Source organism: Aquila chrysaetos, chromosome 6, assembly GCF_900496995.4.
Source record: "Aquila chrysaetos chrysaetos chromosome 6, bAquChr1.4, whole genome shotgun sequence".
NCBI classification, from domain to species: Eukaryota; Metazoa; Chordata; class Aves; order Accipitriformes; family Accipitridae; genus Aquila; species Aquila chrysaetos.
The window spans coordinates 44,004,334-44,020,900 of NC_044009.1; the positions used below are offsets into that span (position 1 = coordinate 44,004,334).

The 16,567-nt window shown below is 38.3% G+C and overlaps 1 protein-coding gene across 1 annotated transcript; it reads right to left on the reverse strand.

Annotated features, from left to right (window-relative positions):
• Nucleotides 1-747: 747 nt before the first annotated feature.
• DDX18 (DEAD-box helicase 18) lies at nucleotides 748-16,130 on the reverse strand. Its single transcript, XM_030018243.2, has 14 exons — nucleotides 15,909-16,130; nucleotides 15,586-15,768; nucleotides 14,436-14,579; nucleotides 13,735-13,870; nucleotides 13,152-13,252; nucleotides 12,836-13,035; nucleotides 12,633-12,747; nucleotides 10,933-11,072; nucleotides 9,361-9,522; nucleotides 8,270-8,422; nucleotides 7,426-7,539; nucleotides 6,632-6,688; nucleotides 5,589-5,766; nucleotides 748-4,943 (listed from the first exon to the last, which is right to left on the reverse strand). The coding sequence occupies exons 1-14, from the start codon at nucleotides 16,024-16,026 to the stop codon at nucleotides 4,801-4,803; spliced, it is 1,944 nt and encodes a 647-aa protein (XP_029874103.1). The 5' UTR covers nucleotides 16,027-16,130; the 3' UTR covers nucleotides 748-4,800.
• Between the last annotated feature and the right edge of the window lie 437 nt (nucleotides 16,131-16,567).

Consider the following 16,567-nt stretch of genomic DNA (forward strand, 5'->3'; position numbering starts at 1 on the left):
AGCCTGTTTTCACTTTCCATACAGAAAGGGTTTTATTAATTAGAAGTGACAATATATCAAGAACATTTATCCGGAGCTTAAAAGGAAGTCGCAATAGCTCCTACAAATTCACATGGTCTGTCAACCCCTATAAGTGAACATCTAGGTTTAGTTATGTAGAGTAACACATTTAATATTCTTGTAATTATCAACATTCATAGGTGATTGCAACCACTCATAGAGGAGCTCAGAAAGCCCTGGGTGGCTGAACATCTTCAGATGACAGCAAAAACAGAGAGGAGCACTTGGAAGAAGTTTCACAACTGTCATACAAGATTTTGCAGAGCCTATGATTTTCTTCTTTTTAATTCCTACCAACTGGGAAAAAATAGTAGATAGTTATGTTTTTCAGTGTTGTACCTTCCCAAACATTTTTGTAAGATGGACTGCTATTGTAGAGTATGCTGAGATTTTTTTTTGAAAGGTGAATGCAGTTCTTAAGCTGGATGACACCAATATAACAAAGTGACTGTGTGTCTAGACAGCACCCCGATTTTCCATTTGTCTTCCATTCTCTTAATGGCATCCTTCCTCTACCTCTCCTCACAACTCCGTATCAAAAGTTTATCGTGGTGGCTAAGAGGAGGAAAAAAAGGTAATCTCTTCCTCATGTGGCTGTGCAATAAAGAGATTTGACACAAGCAACATTATAGTATTTATGACTTTGATGCAAGCCAGCAAATTTTTCAGAAGCAAAGAGCATTCCAGTTAGAGAGGCTGGATTTTTATTTTCACGACTCAACATCTTCTATAAATCTAGAGCAAACAAAAGCATCAGAAACAGTTGCATGAATTCTCCTGTCAAGCCAAGCAGCTAAAATCCTGAGGAAATCAAGCTAGTAGAGCAAAAGTCAAGAGCAGAGACAGACTTTATTCTGCATGCCTAGCCAGTTGATTCTAGGCTTCTTTCAGCATTGTTATTTTAGTCTGAACCCCCCCCCAACCAACCCACCTTTTAAGGGCTAGTAACTGGCTCTTTTCTAGTTGCTAGGTTTTTAGATCTCTGCAAAATCCCTTGTAAGTTCTGGGGGTTTGAAGTGACTGGAGAACTATCTCCTAAACAGGACTAGTGGGAAACCTAAAAACTAAGTCGCAGACCTATGCTGTATCCTGTCAGTACCCTGCCTTCCTTCACAGTGTGAAGAAACTAGAGAACTCTACTAAAAAAAATTTTTTTTTTTAATCATATAGTTCTTTTCACCCTTCTGTGAGAGCTTGTTTCCCCTGAGCCTTAGATTACTGGCTTGAAAGCAAATCATTAGAGTATCTAAAGCTTTGGTAGCTAACTTAAATTGAGTCATCAACTCATACATGAAACAAAAAGGCTAATTACTGCCAAAATATAAACATACTTATTTACAGCAGACCTAAATAGATAATATCTTATCCAGTTCTCAAGTATTCTTGCTCTACACTGTCAATAAACATGCCCTCTACCTGTGACATTCATCCTGAAAAATTTGATGACAACACTTTCTGACTAGTCTTGTGCTTGTCTATAACTTGGCAGCATTATGGGCAGAGGAAACTCATATCATGACAAGATTTTTTATGATTATGAGCAGTAGCTCAGCAATGGAATTTTCCTTTATGGGCCTGTTCCAAGAACTGTCAAAAAAAATCTTCCAGTTCAAGCAGGACAGTTTTGATCACCCCCTTAAGTGGTTTAAAGAGTCCAATTTCTTTGTCAAGGTTCTCAGAGAAAGAAGGTAATTTCTCAAGGCACACAATATTAGTCCCCAACCTATCAGTCACTGTTATGAGACAAGCCTTGAGAGTCTGATGGCTGAGGTCTATTAACTGCTCACAAGATTGATAACAGGGTAAGTTGCAAAGGAAACGTTAGATTTCCAATCAGTTTGACAATCTTTTAAACTTCTTGCAATACCATAGTAGAATAGATGCTGCCTGATACACACAGATATTTCATCAGAAATTATTTTTCATTTATGATTCCATAAACAAAGAGAAAGGTAACTGCATCTGCACAGTCGAGGAAGCTGAAGCCTTTCCCTTTCAATTCCCACTTAGTCTTAGCTCGGGAATTTCTCTTCTGCTTAATCAGGAAATTACAGTGTAAAATAGCAGACTATGTAGTTACTACAGACTGTGCAGCCATTATACATCTATAATGTTAAAGTAACAGTGTTAACTTTTTTTTTTTTTAGGGTAAGCTAGTACTACTCTAGAGCAATACCATCCAGTCTTTTCCATCTCCTAGATGAAATTATTTCAAAGATTTGTTACATATTCTTGATATATAAGTAAATGCAAACCAAATATACCAGGGAGGAGTTGTGCAGTCTTGTGCCAAACCCGTATTTTTCAGTTGTCCTCATAACGGACTTTAGAAATTGACAGTGCCTCAACTCTTCCAAAGAAAAAACTAGGTGGAACTGGAGGTTGTCTAGCTGCTGAGAAAGCAGTCAGCCTTCTGTTCCCAGAATGACAAGGAGCAACAGAAAAAAGCAGTTCTCTGTGAAGCAGATTTTTGCCTACACAGAGAAGTGGCAGGAATTCTGATGCGCTTTTAAGCCCAACCAGTTCTGGCTAAGCACCACATGGTCACACAGGTGGTCACTGACTGTGCCCATCATCTCAGCTTTTTTCCTGTTCCAGATGAATACTCCACACTACTTCATTCACACTGCTTGTGCCCACATAACCATGCTCTAATCTTTACAGTGGTTTACTGCAGCTTTGCTTACATCTCTTTCCAAGTAATTAATTTTGCATTCATCTAAGGAGTCCCTCAGAGTTAATTTCACTACAATGTAAGTTAATTCCCATACCATAACTGCACAGCCTGCAGGTTTAGACAGAACCCTTCAACTACATGATGCTGTAGATCTCAGAGATAATTCTTAAAATGTGCTGTTAATAAACAGACATGAGAACTACTTTGATGTGTATTATTTATAATACATAAGCAAACCTGGAATCAAAGATTAGAACTCAATGAGCCAGGCATCATGTACTTCATATCGCTTACCTTTCAGAGCGGATTTTCCTTTTTCATTGCAACCCTGGAAGTGTAAGACATTCAAATCCTAGTAACAAAATTAATCTACTTAAATATTTTGACATATCAGAAGTTCTTAGTATCTGACCAATGTCAATCAAGAGTCTTGAAAAGTCCATTAGGACTTAAAGTCAGCTCTTTCACAAAACGGGAAAAAAAGGCAACACTCAGTTCTGAATGGTGGAAGCACTAGCAACAGAATGGTGATACTATTTTCCCCAAAACTATGATCTGGTTTCTCTAAGGGTGGAAAGTTTGTTCACCAATGCTTTTCTGCAATACTTCAATGTGCATATGAAAGTTTTAAATCTGACATGCTACTTCAAAAGACCTAAGGAATAACAGTCCATTTTATACTGGAATAACTACATCTACTTTTGTATTCATAATTGGTCCTGGGTTACATTTTAGATGTAAATTAAAAGGTGTAGTCATACAGGGCCCAGATTTCTGGAATCTGTGACATTTTAGTCTTTCCCTGCATTGATGGATATAAATTTTTGAAACACCATTGCCCACCACCATTGTAGCCTCCTAAGAATAGTTACCCACTTCTACAATGGTAGAGATCTGAAAATAATATATGTAATATAGTTACTCTACTTTTGCCCAACTCGTGTATTCTTTTTGTACTTAGTCGCCATGTTTGTTCTGCTTGCAATGTGTATTCTGCCCTCTTTCATTTCAGCCTTTTATATTTCTCCCTCAAAATATCCTTCTAGTATATTTATACCCCATTTCTCTTTTTCATTTATTGAGTCTCTCCACCCCCTCAATCCTGTGACAGTATCTTTGAGTTTGCCCATCACTGATCTGATAAACTGAGACTAAAAAGCAATTCACTTTTGTAATTTACAAGATACAACTGCAAAAATTCTCACTGCATCAAGGTTATGGAGCATTTTAAAAAAAACATTATCTGGGCCAAGTGCTTCAATTTATGTAATCTGCTTTTCTTAATTTTCTTTGCATATTCATAAGAACATACACTAGAAATTACCAGATGGAGAAATTCAGATTTAAAGAGAACAGGAAAGAACACCAAACATTTTACTAGAATGTTGCCATTTTATCACAACATTAAAAGAAACAGTATTAAGCATATCCCAGATGTGCTATAAAAGGTTTTTTTTTTTTTTTTTTTTAAAATCTTGGACACTGTACTTGTTATACAGATACCATGATTAAAATTAATCACAAGGTCATACAACCTTAATTATTCATAGGCATGTTCTGTTCTAAAGGAATCTTCCTATATTCTTCAGCATATTTGATGGACAAGCAGAGTTCTGTAGCACTAAAAACCCTTGCAATGATTCATGTGAGCAAAGTTTTTTTTAATCTCACACTATAATCTGTCCTTGCGTTGTATATTCCAACAATTTTCAGAGGTGTGCATAGAAAAAAGGGTACATGTAAAGCAAATTCTTCTATAAAACCTAAAAGTATTTTTTCTTTCTTTAATAAAAAACTCTGTAGTATTGACTTAAGATAATCGTATTCAACTATCTTCTTCCTTACAAGTATGGCAAAATTAGCTGGCCATATTCTCCCTTTCTATCTTTAGTCTCCCTTCCAAAGAGTCTTCCTGAACTGAAAGATAAAAGATGTTCCCACAAACAAAACCATAAAGACCCCTAAAAATGTGAACAGAGCAGTTTAAATTAGAAGTAACTGCCAGATGGTTTTGATCACGGTAGTCTATTCCAGTGCCACAAGCCATTTTAATGAATGTATGATTAACGAGAAAACTGCCGACTGTCCGATTTCTTGCTAATGTGTTTGAAGATTTTAGCTTTGTGGACGTTCTTCGATTTCTGGTAACCAAATCCCCCACCTCCACCTCTTTTCTGTAGTCTTCTGCCATGGTTGCTGTTCACATCTGGAATTTTATTGGTTAAAGAACTTAAAAAGGAATACTTTGAAATGTTGCTTTTTAGGTATTGTAAGGGTTATTAATGTGAGAAAAAATAGCAGCATTATACAAAAAGTTCAGTTGCATAACTACAGACAAAACTAGAACTTTGTGCCTATGGTTCTAAATAATGCTCTTCTTCCTCCAGTTGTCCAACTAAGTTGGCCAAAGTACTACTGCTTCAAATTCCATCCACTGGCAAGTTTGACAGTAATCTATACAGAGTCTTCTATTTCACGCTCTTCACCCTCTATTTCAATATTCCATGATTATTAAACTTATGCACGTACCTTTCAATGAAAATAATTTTGCATGGAGAACAGCACTCTAGAACACGTATGCATTCCAGCATCTGCTACCCCACAGCAACTGAAGCACGTACAGCATGTACGTACATTAAACTACAGAAGTTTGTAGGCAATTTTTGCAGTTTTAGTATTTGCTATTTAACATTTTCTTTGATAACCTATTCCTGGAGCATGATGCATTTATGTGATTAGTAGCAAAAAATAATAATAATCAGAATTTGAAGTAGCATAGGAACTTCAGTAAGTTGCATTTAACATTTATAACACAGAAATTCAGCTTTGAAATACTGCAGTAAAAGGATACTGAGGTCAACAAAGGGAGGAATTTTAAAACCAAATGAAAGGCTGACTTTGGGAAGATCCAAGTTATTGACATTATAGATCTGCTTCAGAGAATGGGAATCATAAGCTCTAATGTAGGCTTTGTATGCTTCCTGGGCTGACTTGTGAAGGAAGTAGTTCTTCTCAATCAGTTTTTCCAGCTGTTGGAGGAAAAAAACCCCCAAACAAATGACAAAACAAGACACACATCCAATTATGGCTGTAAGAACTGTATAAATGATATTGACGTAGATTTACTGTGTGAGTTGTAGTGACATTCACTATTCACTTCAGCAAAATTGCCCTGTGACAGTAGAGTGCACATACATATATTAGAGTGCTTTTATAAACAAATAGAGGGACAAAAAAGCCTGAAGCTGAATTACAGTACAAAGCCACAGCAATATGAAAATTTACAGAATATTAAATTGGGTTATCACAATCAAGAAGGAGTATACAACTGCAGCCACACCATAAAACTATGTGTATTGAGAATTAATGGACAACAACAGTATACTTTTAAGGCAGACATCTAAACTGTACCATTCCATGTAATTCTATACATAGTCTTATCTATTGTGGTGCAAATGCATTGTAAAATAAGCAGTATTAATTCTAAGACAAAAATACAAATGGACTACTGTAAACTGAGACATTTTACAGCTACCAAAACCCCATTTGCTATGCCAGACAAGAACATTCTGTTCAAAAACTGAAAGCAGGGTTACATCACTGTGGTTTTGCAATGTAATGCGAAAAAACAATTCTTACAAGCAAATTCATACCACATCATGATGACAATTTAGTATTAGATATTAAAATTCATCTTTAATTTCTAAACTTTTTATCGTTTTACTGTCATCAAAGGACAACATGGCAGGAGGATTTACTGCACAGTACTCATCTACCGGAACTTTTCCAAACAAGCACACACATTTTTAAACTGCAGTTGTTATAGACTAACAGTCTCCATGTAAATTATTATACAGATATTCAGAGTAGCTGTAGTATGAAGTCATTTCATACCTGAGACTGGATGTCTGAAATTTTTGACCAGGAAAATTCAAATTCACTTAGTGGTACCTTAACAAAAAAAAAAAAAAAAAAAAAGAAATAAGATATCTAAATTATTTATACTATGTAAATAGCAAATGTGTTTAAGACCTACGACAAATAAAAGATGACCCACTAGATAACAGAAGATTCCTTTTTTAATATCACAGCTGTATCTGTAAAGTGCCTTTACATCAATATGCCAGTATCATCACTTCCTTTAAGCTAGAGTAATTAAGATGCCAGTATGACACTTCTACCACTTTAGCTTTAGAAGCTATACCACTTTTGTTACAAGTGGCAAAACTCTGTAAACAAGCCCATCAAGAGAGCAACCAAGAAACTACATGCAGTTCTATCATAGTAAAATGATTATATTTAGAAGGTGGCTACACTTCTTTTGGAATTGAACAAAATGCAATTGAATCTTTGAAAAGAAGAAATAAAAACTGCAGAAGCAGCATCTGGGTTTTAATTTCCTCTGGATGGTCAAACTCCCAGTATCCTTCCACAGAAAGCTCACAGGAAATTTATTTATTTTTTAGTAACACAAGTTGCACAGTTGCAAAGCAACTATAAATACACTCAATATTGACTTTTATGCTGCTGACTTTAAAGTCAGGTGTTCAGTTAAATATTTTCTAAGCAACAGAATGCTTTTTGCTTAAAAAATTAAAATGTTTGATTAATCATTACAGTTTTTGCCTTTAAAAACCTGTTGCACAGTAAAAATAATAATAAAAAAATAAATCCAGACATAAGTTTACCCTGGCTTGTTTTAGGTAACGAAGAAAGCCCAGTTCTTCTGGTCGTAAAATGAGCAAAGCGTGTCCTCTACCATTTATGCCTCTGGCAGTTCTACCGACACGATGAATATATTCCTTTTGGAAAGAATAAGAAACAGCAAGTCCAATCAGTCTTTCAAATACGTAATAATCAAGCAGCTTCACCCCCCTGCCCCCCAATTTAACATTAATATGGTGTAATGCATCATCCATTATTTTTTCAAGACTTTTTCTTAGTACTGACACATGGATGAGGGAAACCAAGTGCGGACAATGCAAAGCGTAATTAGGCTGAGACAGAACACCTGGCTAAAAGTATTCTACCTTTTACTGAAAAAAAAAAAATGTAGTCTACTGTAACTGAAAATTAAACTTTGCTTTTGGTATATTTGCTGTGTATATTTGTCAAAACTTCTGAGTTTTTTGAGTTTTGCTTGTTTACACTGGACTTTTATTCAAATAAGAATAATGACATTTAAGTAAAAATAAAATTTCCACTGGAAAACCTGTTAGGGATTCAGGGGTGCATATATAAACTCATACTCCTCCTGAAAAGTGTTTTGTTGTTCAGCTGATAAGATTTTAAATTAATTTAACAGCACAAAGAATAATGTTTTAAAAAGCAACTCTTAAAAAGCTAACGAAGGTCTCTGCTAGGTGCAGCATTTCCTAGGAGCTGGTGAAGGGAAGTGGAAGCAATCAGTTGCTAGATATGAACATGGCTGAATCCTGACCTCTGTCAAGCAGCAGCTTCAGCTTTTCTGTGCGAGCTTGTTTGCTACAATTTAGTTTGTTGCTGTGAAGTTTCTCTATTTCTTTAACTTACTTTTGGATCATCTGGAGGGTCATACTGGACAATCCAGTCAACTTCAGGAATATCCAATCCTCTGGCAGCTACATCAGTGCACAACAGTATTCCAGATTCTGCATTACAGAACTGGAAAAATGTTGTAGTACGTTTGGTTTGTTTCTGCTTGCCCTAAAAGGAAACAAACACATTAAGGATGAAATACCAACTAACAACAACAACAACAACAAAATCTGCCAACTTGTAAGCTTAAATCTATTTCCCATTTCACATATTATATCACTGCAGAAAATATAAACTAGTTTGGGGCATCTTTCCATATCATGGAAGCGGTATCTCTCAGAGGTTACACTGTATCTTCCAAAGCATTAAAAATTTGGTTGCATGAGTATTCTTTTCAGGAGGACTGCATAAATGCCTGAAGTTCAGAAAAAGGACATTTGCAAGTCTAGCAATATGTTAGATAGATTACAGGTTAAAAAAACCAACCAAACAAAAACCATACTTGTAACAGTTCTATTAAGTAGAGCAAAAAAATACCCAAAAGAACAAAATAATAATTAAAAAAAAACCCCACAAACATTTGTGGTCAGTTACAACTGTTTCATAAACTTTCAGTCAATTCTTTCTCCTAAACTATGCATTTTATGGTTTTGACAAAAAATTTAAAATACTTATCCAAATGGCAAGAATTGGCGTAGTACAACCAGACATCACCTTGGCCTTAAAAAAAGCACGCAATGTGTCAGAGATCAGTGTTTGGATTCCTCTGACAATAGCTTTGCTCCACAAATTGAGTTTTAATGCTTGTGAAAGGCAACCCCCTTGGAAGAAAACAAAAAGCTTTCTACACACAGAGCATTAATTAGTATCAGAGTTCAGCCCTGGTTTGGAAAATAGCAAGATTAACAATATTGAAGTGTTGTTATTACATAGTCTTTGCTTTATCTCCTTCTTCTACAGACTAATCAAGATCATCATCAGTTTTGTGAGCAGGATGTCTGTTTATTAGAAACTGGACTGAAATAAACAAGGCAAATGTGAGGTCAGTAACAACTTAGAGGTACTATCAGATTAATTAAAAATAAATTAATGAATAAAATACTTACATGAATGGCCAAAACAGGCAGATCAATATAGTTGAGTAATTCATAATGGTACTTCACTGACATACATGAAGAAAAAAATACCATTAATTTCTTCTTCCGGTTCTTCTTGAGGAATGTGAAGAGCAAAAGGAATCTTTTTTCTGATGGACACACTACATACCCCTGGAAAATTTTTAAATATTGTTAAATAAAGTAGTATGGAACAAACTTTTGTTTCAACAATACAATTAAATCAGGAAAGCATTATGTTGTGAAACAAATATACCAAATAGTTAATTTTTCTAGGTATATTGGGCCAAACCATTTGATTTAGTGTCTGTCCCCCACCTTGGTATATGAAACTCCTAAAGATGATGAACTTCCCCTGTACTCAGCACTGGTGAGGCCGCACCTCAAGTACTGTGTTCAGTTTTGGGCCCCTCACTACAAGAAAGACATTGAGGTGCTGGAGCGTGTCCAGAGAAGGGCAACGAAGCCGGTGAAGAGTCTAGAGCACAAGTCCTACAAGGAGCAGCTGAGGGAACTGGGGTTGTTTAGCCTGGAGAAGAGGAGGCTGAGGGGAGACCTTATCGTTCTCTACAGCTACCTGAAGGGGGGTTGTAGTGAGGTGGGTGCTGGACTCTTCTGTCAGGTGGCTGGAGATAGGACAAGAGGAAATGGCCTCAAGTTGAGGTAAGGGAGATTTAGGTTAGATATTAGGAAAAATTTTTTTACTGAGAGGGTTGTCAGACATTGGAATAGGCTGCCCAGGGAAGTGGTTGAGTCACCATCCCTGGAGGTATTAAAAAAGCGAGTAGATGGGGTACTTCAGGACATGGTTTAGTGGGCATGGTTGATAGTTGGACTCGATGATCTTGAAGGTCTTTTCCAACCTAAATGATTCTATGATTCTAACTTGGCAAGAAACTTACTGTACTAACTTGAAATATGAAGAAGTAATTTTTAATTAATTCTTCAAACTAATTTAAGTTCAGTGAAAAGTAATTATTTTATACAATAAAAATTCATTTCAGTAACTGAATTACTGACATTAGGCATGAAAAAACTGCATAGGGTTCTTAACATTTTTTATTATTTCAAGAATTTTATTTTATGGAATTCTTGCTACTGGTTTACTCTTTTAAGGTAATACACAGCTACTAGTAATTTTATAGCAAAACTAATCATGTCAATTGCACAAACACAGAAACTGCTGTGCAACTCCAGTTAGCTACTATCTGAAGCAGCAACAATGAAATATATCTGAAGTATGTATATGTCTAGTCAGTAACATGGAAAATACAGTTAGAAAGACAACTGGAGCTTAGGTATGTAACATAGATAGGAATAGACAAGTGTAAGTAACTATATTACTATTTCATGAGGTTTTATATCATGTCCTGCAAACACTGACTACATACGTATAACTTCCTATAGTTAGCAGACTGAATAAAGCACTTCAGGCAACTGATAGCTTTTGCCCATTAGGATGGTAAACACCATTTAAGACAGTGTTTGTACAACCCAGTTAAAAACACATAGGTTTTGATATGTTCACAGATCATACCCCTTTTAATAACATTTGTGTTTTACCTGTTCAAGACCATCTACTGTTGCTGTCTCCTTGTTATCATCAACCCCAACATATAGTGGCTCTTTCTTCAGAGATATCTTTGCCAGATCTTCAACCTTTCTGGTTTGTGTAGCAGAAAAAAGCATCGTCTGTCTGCGCTCTGAAAAAATATTTATTTGGAAGGACAGCCTCATTTTTTAAAGGAGAATTCAAATAGCAAGTCCATAAAATCTCTAGCTGCAAACTTCCCTGAGCAAGTCTTCTATTTTTTTAAATTAAATTCTAATTCAAACATACTGCTACTGACAAACAAAAAGAGGTGCAATTGTATTATGGATTGTACAAGATGCTTACTTAGGCTGCCCCCACCCCCAAAATCCTAACAGCTATCAAAACACAATATTCTTTCTCTCTGGGAAAATGTTAATAATCATTTGCACTCCAATTTAGACACAAACCAATGATTTAAATGGAGACCAACCTTGTAATTCTAACTATAAATTGATTTCATTTGCATGAATATTAAAATGTTTAAAAAAAAAATCATGCTAGAGATTGTGCAAGAAAAAACTTACAAAAACTACAGAGCATTGTAAATGTTTGTCTTGCATAGTCAGTCTACAACATACACAAATGTGCATGTTATTTAGTCATGTGGCAGTATGTCTGTACTGAGCCTCGGTGACTTCCATGGTCTTAGAGCAGGTGTAGGAAATCTCTTGCCTGCCTATCACCTCTCAGCTCAAAAATATATCCTCATCCTGTAACATTTTCTTGTTACACGAGTACATGGAAAATGCATACTTAGGCTGTTCCTTTTCACAACTGCAAGAACAGTAGCAGTTGTTCTTGCTGAAGAACTGGTGCCACCATTTTTGAATTTCATTTTTTGTCTATTTTGAAGTGTCTGTTTTAAAATATAATTTCTTTCCTAATGGGACAAAACCAAATTGAACTCATGCAAAGTAAAAATTTCTTTTATCTATCATTTTCCACTTCACAAAAACCATGTAATTTTCCCACTCTTCCTTCTCTTTCCATTTTTAGCACTGTTCATTAATATTCTTCACAGGATGTTGTTTATTAGATTTATGTATCTGCATTTTAAACACACAGATCTGAATTTCAATATTTAAGATGTGGAACCTCAAAATATTTATCACCGATTTTTTTAAATACTATTTCCATGGGGGAGGTTTTCTACATTTTGAAAGTTAAAGGGAGAGCCTTGTTAACTCTGAGAATGTGTTTAACACATCAATTATGAAGAATAGCTAAATGAAAAGTGAGGCAAAGAAAATTTTAAGGTAAACACTTAAACTTCCTTAAGATACTGTTCTTTAAGGTATGAAGAAAATTCAAACTGCAAGTCAGAAGACTTTTTTCCTTATATTTAAGCCTTATTAGGAAATAATGAATTGCAGGAAATAAATGGGCAGAGGAAGATGAATGAGAGAACGTAGGCGTTAAACTAAAAGGATCTTATATGAACAGAATTATAGCCCTAAAGTGCATATGAAAACTCTGTCCTTCATATAAATGATGTTAAAGTAATATATACTAGCTATCAGGAAAAAAGAACAGAGTAAGACAATCACTCTGAAGTGCATTTACAGAACTATAAAAATTAATGACTTCTCTTATAATAATTGAGTCATAAAGAAGACATAATGTTAGTCAAGTGATTTCCAGGAAAGACAGATTTTTTTTCTTTCCTTACTTGGTAGAAGTTTTATGATCTGTTTCATTTCTTCTTCAAATCCAACCTCCAAGATACGATCCGCCTCATCAATTACCAAACACTGCAAGTTCTTATACATGAAACCTGGAGTGTTCTAGAAGATTAACAAATTCAGAGTCAGACAGTGACAGGAGTTTTATTATGTTTCAGTAACAGAGTTTAGGCATCAATATTTTATCTACCTGCATATGATCAAGCAGTCTTCCTGGTGTTGCTACAATGATGTTGATTCCATTTCCAAGTTTCTGTGCTTCTGCTGATCTGTTACTACCCCCCATTATCAGACCATAGGTGTGAACATGATGATTCATAAGTTCTTTAAGAACTCCGTAGGTTTGCATAGCAAGCTCTCGAGTAGGAGAAAGAATAATAACACCCGTTCCTAAAAAACACACCAATCAGACAAGACTAAGTTAAAACTCATCCAATCCCTCTCCTCACCGCATCCCTCAATGGCTGCGCCACAGTAAAATTAAACTGTGAAACAAAGAGCCTTACCATTTCTAGGCATGAATTTTAGCTTGTAGATGAGCTCTACTGCAGGAATAAGAAATGCAAGTGTTTTGCCACTGCCTGTTTTTGCGGCTGCTAAAATATCCCTGTATGCAGTGGTTAGAAAAAGAAGTATTTAGTTGATTGTACAGAAAAAAGAACAATCCTATTTTGTACAATGTTGACAACATAAAAACGTAACATGGCTTAAAGGAAACCAGTAGTTAGTATTAAGAGCTTGGTGGCAGATGCGGTCCACAGCAATGTGTCACTGTGTCTCTAGTGACAGATGTGAGACAGTGTCTTTGAGACACACTGACAAGAAGACTAGTGAAAACAGACTCCCCTGCTTTCAAAGCTGAATGCAAAGCAGCTTCCATGAGCTTACCCTAATATTTGTTCACAGGCAACACAGACATACTTTGTTAACTTGTATTAATGTCTATAAACAAAATATGTAAAACATATAAGAACACATTTAAAAAAAAAAGTTTAGCTGCAGAAAATCACATTTCATGTATTTAGCTTGCTAGCAAAATTTACACAACATTTGAGGTCAATACAGTGATTAAAAAGACTGATTTCTTACCTGCCTTCCAGAAGCGGCTTAATACTTTTATGCTGGATTTCAGTCATGTGCGTAAAACCCATGTCATTTATGCCTTTCAATGTATTCTCACTGACAACACCAGCCAGGGAAGTGAAAGAATTGTCTTCAAAAGCACCTGAAGCGAGGGGGAAAAATAAAAAAGTATTCAAACTTACTTAGTTTCATGTTGAAACTATTCAATGCCATCTATCCTCTGAGATTACCCAGCTAAAATTGACCTAGATGAAAAAAAAAAAAAAAAAAAATCAAAGGACTTTTTCTTATTCCTTTCTACCACAAAATGCCAAGACATTGACAAAATACTGTGTATGAATGTGTTCCTACAAATACTACACAGAGCTGTTAAAAATGAACACGAATGCACTGGTTCTCCTGCCAGATTTACTAGCTGTATACCTCCATCTTGCTCTTCATTGACTTTTTCCTCTATAGTTAAGCATATGTGTGCATATATGTTTTAAAACAGTTTTTCACTAGTAATTTTAAGGCTGACAGGAGTGTGTACCTAATAAAAACTTCAAAGAACAGTAACTGAGTAACAGCTGTACAGTTGCCAGTGTCATGTCACCTATATTCAAACCCCTGGCTTATAAAGCTAATTTGAAAAACACAACTTGCTCTGAAAGAAAGCGTTAGACCTTGGCTTTCTACACATGTACGAAAAAGAGAACACGAGATACCTGTTACACCTAGTGGTAAACTGGGCACTTCATCCTCCTCCCCCTCCTCCTCTTCCACTTCTTTCTCTCCAGAATCCTGCTCATCTTCATCTTCTACCCCCACAGATTCATCTTCTTCACTTTTTGCTTTTTTAGTTTGTGCATCTAGAGCGTCATTTTACAGAAAACAAGTCAGTTAGAGATATGAAGGACATGTTCATCATTAAAAGTTGTTCCACAGAGTGATTTTCTTTAGTCTGTAATCCACGTACAAACACCATGCTTTTTTCATGGGGTGGGAGTGGGGGGCAGGAGAAGGGGAGGCAAGGTTTCTGTGGAACTTTCTGAAGCAGAGAGCAAAAAATTCAGAAGTTCCTTACACACAGTCCACTTCGCACCATACAGCAGCGAAGCTTAACGTATACTATATAAAATTTTCTGTGGAAATGAGGAACAAGTTACAAAATTCTTTCCTATCTGTAATGCAGGCATCAAGTTTCCAACGCGGTTTGTGCTCAGGTCACGTGAACTGTAATGTCTGTTCTAAGTACCTGAATCCTCAGACAACTGCATGAAAAAACCTGTTTACTTCCATAACCATGGGAAGTATCACCAAGATCAAACACATAAAAGATGGAAGATTCAGATATATATAAAAATATACATGCGTGCACATATATATACACATATAAAAATCTAGCAATATTTGCAGGATGCAATTTTTTGTGGTAGTTTCCCAGTATACTTTAGTTTCATAATATACAGATGTTGCCAAAGGCTGGATGAGTTGCTAAAAAGATGTAGTGGCTGGACATTCAGAAACCATCTATCTGTCAAAGCTCTACTTTGAAAGACAGTATAGGCATTTGTATAATAAACAAGCAAAACATCCAAACTTAACGTTAGAAAGCAGAATCCTACGCAACAATTAAATTAGTTGCTATGGGTTTAGTACACATCAGGGTTCAACTGTCGCAGCTGGAATAAGGAAACAGGTAATACGAAAGGCCTCCAGGGCTTTAAAAGGTACACCAGACCAACACACGGTACTTCTCCCAGTCCAGCCCACAAATCCTCTCCGACAGGGCGGAGAAGGAAAGCAGGCGCTTGGCGGGCTCTCCCAGACCAACTCAGCCCTGGGAGACGCGCTGTGTTTGTTGAGATACCGTACCACCACCCGCATTCGCCACCGCTTTCCTCTTTTTCTTCTTCCTCTTCTTCTCCTCCCCGCCGCGGGGGCCGGCAGCATCTGCAGCCTCCGAGGCCGCTCCGGCCGCCGCCGCCTCTACCTCAGGGGCCGCCTCCGCCTCCTCCTCCGGGGGGCCCTGCGATGCCGCCTCGCCTGCCGCAGGCACTGCACGGCGCGGAGACACGTTTCAGAGAGAGAGAGAGAAGGGGGAAAAAAACACCAAGTCAGAGACGGCTGCGCAAGCGCTCGGTGGGGGAGAGGCTCCGCAGGGCCGCCCGCCCGGTCCCGGCCCGGCCCCGGCGTACCTGCCCCGTCGGCCGCCCGCAGCTTCAGGTTGCGCTGCCGCAGCTTCAGGTTGCGCTTGTGGATCTTCCTGCGGAGCAGCCGCATGGGCAGGTTGCCCGCGGCCACCGACACCGACATCTCGGCCGCCTCCCTCCGCTCACCCCGCCGCACGTGGGGACCGCGGCTCGGCTCGGCTCGGCTCCGAGCGGCGCATCCGGGCCCCGCCGGAACCCCCCGCCCCGGCCCGCCAGGCCTGACGGGCGGCCCGCAGCGGCCTCCGGCGGCCCGGCGGAGACAGCGCCGCGCAGCCGGCCGGGGCCCGCCCCTCGCCGGGAGGCCGTGCCTGGGTCCCCGCCCCGGAGGCGGCTGCGGGGTGGCCGCGCCGTGTGTCCTGCCAGGGACCCTCGTCCCCGCTGCCCTGTAGCTCAGAGAGCGGGGGCGGGAAACGCCCCCTTCCACCCCGAGGAAGGGAGTCGGCGTCTCCGCCGCGGACACCCCCTGCCCCACGGTACCCGTGTGCCCGGTGGCGTTGCCTCCGCTCACGGCTGCTGGTGTTTTAACTCCGGCGGGAGCAAGAAACGCTCCCGGGCGTCCAGCTGCGCGGTTCCAAATTCAGCGCCTGCGGGAGAGGCGGTTTTGGGGACACCCCGCGTGTCCTCTCACGTACGGGCCGGCGGGG

Bases quoted from the DNA above. Each gene is read 5' to 3' on its own strand.
- DDX18 (XM_030018243.2), bottom strand. From the start codon at position 16,026: ATGTCGGTGTCGGTGGCCGCGGGCAACCTGCCCATGCGGCTGCTCCGC. The intron at 14,580-15,585 runs GTACGGTATCTC...ATGACGCTCTAG, and splicing joins GGTGGCGAATGCGGGTGGTG to ATGCACAAACTAAAAAAGCA. The intron at 7,540-8,269 runs GTAAGTTAAAGA...TCTTTCCAAAAG, and splicing joins ACCCTCCAGATGATCCAAAA to GAATATATTCATCGTGTCGG.